Source organism: Streptopelia decaocto (genome assembly GCF_964273445.1).
Source record: "Streptopelia decaocto genome assembly, chromosome: 4".
NCBI classification, from domain to species: Eukaryota; Metazoa; Chordata; class Aves; order Columbiformes; family Columbidae; genus Streptopelia; species Streptopelia decaocto.
Window position 1 is genome coordinate 1,239,651 of NC_138658.1, and position 4,337 is coordinate 1,243,987.

The window sequence follows — 4,337 nt, forward strand, 5'->3', positions numbered from 1 at the left end:
CAGCAAGTTCCAGCCTGAATAACAAAACCATCCCAGCTGCTCCCTCCCCAAACTCCCCCCAGCACCGGATTTATGGGACGAGGTGACGGGGGCCACCTGCGCACACACTTGGTTCCTCGCCACCCAAACCGCTGGAAGAAGCTGAACACTCGTTTTTCAGCCTTAAATTGTTGTTTGAGCTCAACAGGGAATTTCCAGCAAATACATCAAGTATCAAACCCGGTATAATTCAGTTTAATAGAGACTTTATTTTACATTTATTTATAAACAGAGAGAAAAGTGCTTCAGAGAAAAAGAGACTCAGGTCCAGGGGAGGTTCGGTCACAGCGGCACCTGAATCCTGGGTTTCCGACAAGAAGGGGAACGGCCGGGGTCAGAAAAGCTGCTGTTTGTCAACAAGTGGTCCCGTGGTGAAGACAAACCGGGCTTCAACAAGCAAAAAGGTTTCATGGACTTTGGACACTTTGCACGTCCTGAATTCTCATCCACTAAACTCTCCGTTACATTTAGTCTGCAAACACCTCGAAAGAAAAGGGGGGGAAGGTGTTTTTTGTTCTAAAAAGCAGCGCTCCTCCGCCCTCCTTTCTGTCCCCACGAGGAAATCAGGTGCCACTAGAAAACAAAACAAGAAACACCACAGAAAACTGGTCCCCGCACTACTCGAGCGCTTCTACCAACTGCAGCTACTTCAGCGAACGCCTCGGGCTCCGAGTGGTCGGCCCTGAGCGTTCGCGGCCATCGACGCATCGAGCTACGGCAGCGAACAAAGCAAGACGGGGCAGGAACGGGTGCGGACACACCCGCGTTCATTAAACCACGTTCCACCCGTCGCCTGTGTGTAGGTTTATTAGCGAGGAGCGGGTTGGTCGCTCTGGTCGGGGAGGCCCCTCACGGCTCCTCGGCCGCCAGTCGGCAGGTCCCGTCCTGCGCCGTGTTGTACGAGTCGCAGTTGCCGCACTTCATGCCCAGCAGGTGGAACTGCGCCGTGGAGCGGGCGTTGCAGTCGTTGCACAGGATCTACACGCACCGAGAGAGGAGGAAAAGAGACCAACTTAGCACCACGAGGCTGCTCGACGAAGGGGCTGTCACCAGGGCGCGAAGCGGGAGGTGTTTTAATTGTAAAGACGCGGAACGTTTTGTCGCCGTTCCCTGCGAGGCCCCTCACCTGCACCATCATGTTCTGGTACTCGGGGGGCATGGGGGTCAGCGCCACCTCGTCATCCAGCTGCCGCCAGTACCGCGTCATGTCCAGCGCCGAGCGCATGCAGAGCGGACACCTGTAACCCCTGCGCAACCGCAAAGCTCCACTCAAGCTCTAAGTCACACACCGAGCCCAAAAGGACAAGGGTTGCATCGTACCCATCACGCGGACACGCCACACAGCAAACATTCCCGCAAACTACTGGGAATTACAAGCCGCTTTTCCCCTTGGGAACCGTTATTAAGTACAGGACCCACACTGCGATCTTTGCCTCTCCGAGTTCGGATCCCAACAGCACTCAGAGCTGTTTGGGAATACTCACTCCTTCAGCATGTCCTCGTAGCACGTTCTGAAAAGGAAACAGGACGAGAAGCTCAATAAGAATAATTAAATCGCCGATGTTAACAGGATTGAGCAAAGGGGAAGGGCGCGCTTCTATTTTATAAAATACAATAAACCCGAGCCCAAGGGAAAGAAAACTCCCCGGCCAAACCGCCCGATGCTCGGGCAATAAATCCAGAGAGCGGAGGGAGAACAAAAAGTGGCGTCTGTAACACGGAAAACAGGAGCGAGAAAAGGAAAACACGACCTCGGGGTTACGACGTGAGCAGAACAGAAGAGAAACACGCGTTAATTGTTTCTCCAAAGGCGCCCGGTGTTATATATCACAGTGCTTTAAATTCTGGCAGGATAGCCAGGCCCGTAGGGCTGCAAATAACCGCAGAGAAGAGGGGAACGGGCTGCTCTGAAACGTGTGCGTTACCTGTGCAGCAGGTGCCCGCAGGGCAGGATGTGAGCGCCAACGCGGGACGTGTGAATGTCCTGTTCGGGCATGGACAAAACACAACAGAGTCCTTAGAATAAGATCACAGGCCAAGGCACGGCTAAAGAACCGCGGGGACGGGAAGGCGCTCACCTCCAGACATATGGGACAGTCCTGCCTCGACACGTTCTCGATGCACTTGCGCAGAGACACAAAATAAAACGTTATCCTACTGTATGAATATCCACTTTCCTAAACCCTAAAATTCCTTCAGAACAGTAAGAGATGTACAAAACGCTACTGTTCGCACGTAGCTTTGAAGTTCTGAGAATCACCAAGTGTTTTAGTGTGTTAAAAACTAACCAGCCGGGGAGCAGATGCAGGAAAGGGCTCCCAGAGCTGCCCCAGCTCAAGCTGCGAGATTAAAGCTGCGGAGCTGGGCACGGGGGTGTGGGCTGCCCAGAAACGTTCCGTTGATGTTTTCAAGGTGCTCCTCATGGTTGGGGTGTTATTGCTTGAAAAGTGATGTTCCTCAGACCTCAGAAGGATGGATCGGGGTACGTGAGATCAAAATGTGGCGTCAGATGGTGTGTTTGAGATAAGGAGGCTGTAGCACGGGGGGCGCTGGTCTCTGCTCCCAAGGAACCAGTGACAGGAGCAGAGCAAACGGCCTCAGGTTGCCCAGGGGAGGCTGAGGTTGGATCTGGGAACCATTTCTTCCCCAAAGGGCTGTGGGGCATTGGAACAGGCTGCCCAGGGCAGTGCTGGAGTCACCATCCCTGGAGGGCTGGACAGACGGACACGAGGTTCTCAGGACATGGGGCAGGGACGGGGTGGGTTACACTGGACTCAATCTTGAGGGGTCTCTTCCAGCCAAAATAATTCTGTGATTCTATGGTTCTTACCTTGTGCTTTCCAAGAAGACTCAAGCTCAGGCACAAGTTGCACTTTGAACAGTGGAAGAAATCCTCCTTGGGACCAATCCTGCGGACAGAAGCGTCGTTATCCCGCGCAGTTCCCTCCCTCCCCCCCGCCCCGCACGCACCTGCAGATCCCGCACTCGGCGCAGTGGTACTGCTGCTTGTGCCGGTCGAACAGGTGGCAGATGCCGCAGTAGTACTCGCCGAAGAGGCTGTGGCAGCCCTCGCAGCGCTGCTGGGCCTGCGGGGGACAACGGACACGGCCTGAGCCCTCCGGCCGCACAGCGCGGCAGGAGCGACCGCACCAACATGGCGGCGGAGCGACCGCACCAACATGGCGGCGGGGCGACCGGACCAACATGGCGGCGGGGCGACCGCACCAACATGGCGGCGGGGCGACCGCACCAACATGGCGGCGGGGCGACCGGACCAACATGGCGGCGGGGCGACCGCACCAACATGGCGGCGGGGCGACCGCACCAACATGGCGGCGGGGCGACCGCACCAACATGGCGGCGGGGCGACCGCACCAACATGGCGGCGGGGCGACCGCACCAACATGGTAGCGGTGCCCTCACCAACATGGCGGCGGAGCGACCGCACCAACATGGCGGCGGTGCCCTCACCAACATGGCGGCGGGGCGACCGCACCAACATGGCGGCGGTGCCCTCACCAACATGGCGGCGGTGCCCTCACCAACATGGCGGCGGGGCGACCGCACCAACATGGCGGCGGTGCCCTCACCAACATGGCGGCGCCCCCACGGCCACCCACCCCCCGGACGCACCTTCTGCAGGAGGCGGCAGCGGGCGCACTGCACCTCGGCCACGCTGAAGCGGTCCAGCTGGTGCTCCTCGGCGGCGTCGTGGCACAGGCGGCAGGCGTACAGCTTCCCGCAGCACGGCGCCTGCCGAGGGCGCGGCCCGTCAGCAGCGCCCGGCCGCGGGCACGGCCCCGCCGCCTCGCCCCGGCCCCCCCGCCCCGCCGCCGCCTCACCCGCAGCAGGCAGCCGCGCCGGTAGTGCTCGCAGCCCTCCTCCTCCTCCCCGCCCGCCGCCATGGCCGCCCGGCCCCGGCCGCTCCGCCGCTTCCGTTTCCGTTCCGCCGCTTCCGCCCGGGGGCGCGCCCGGCGCAGACCGAGCGTCCTGCAGCGGGGCTGCTCCGCGTATTCCACCCCACGACTTTTCTTCGCCCCCTTAAACCTTCTCTACCCCAGTTACATCTTTTTCTCCCCCCCTTAAACCTTCCTTTTCTGCCCCCCAACCCCTCTTCTTTTTCCACCCATTAAAACTTGTCCTCTTCCCCCCCCAAACCTTCCTTTTCTTCCCCCCAAACCTTCCTTTTCCTCCCCCCTTAAACCTTTCTTCTCTTTTTTAATGTTTTTCTCTTTACCCACACAGAAAATACAATTTCTACCTCCTCTTCCAGGCCCCTTCTACACCCACAGACGTCG

General features: G+C 58.7%; 1 protein-coding gene across 1 annotated transcript; it reads right to left on the reverse strand.

Moving 5' to 3' along the window:
* Positions 1 to 228: 228 nt before the first annotated feature.
* On the reverse strand, positions 229 to 3,987 carry RCHY1 (ring finger and CHY zinc finger domain containing 1). The gene is made up of 9 exons (XM_082050664.1): positions 3,882 to 3,987; positions 3,673 to 3,792; positions 3,010 to 3,125; positions 2,870 to 2,948; positions 2,118 to 2,162; positions 1,965 to 2,023; positions 1,524 to 1,550; positions 1,166 to 1,286; positions 229 to 1,017 (listed from the first exon to the last, which is right to left on the reverse strand). The coding sequence occupies exons 1-9, from the start codon at positions 3,942 to 3,944 to the stop codon at positions 889 to 891; spliced, it is 759 nt and encodes a 252-aa protein (XP_081906790.1). The 5' UTR covers positions 3,945 to 3,987; the 3' UTR covers positions 229 to 888.
* Positions 3,988 to 4,337: the final 350 nt, after the last annotated feature.

Coding starts and splice junctions, on each gene's coding strand:
- RCHY1 (XM_082050664.1), bottom strand. CDS start 3,944: ATGGCGGCGGGCGGGGAGGAGGAGGAGGGCTGCGAGCACTACCGGCGC. Junction 2,949..3,009: donor GCCGAGTGCGGGATCTGCAG/GTGCGTGCGGGG, acceptor TTCTGTCCGCAG/GATTGGTCCCAAGGAGGATT. Junction 1,551..1,964: donor TGCGGGCACCTGCTGCACAG/GTAACGCACACG, acceptor TTTCCTTTTCAG/AACGTGCTACGAGGACATGC.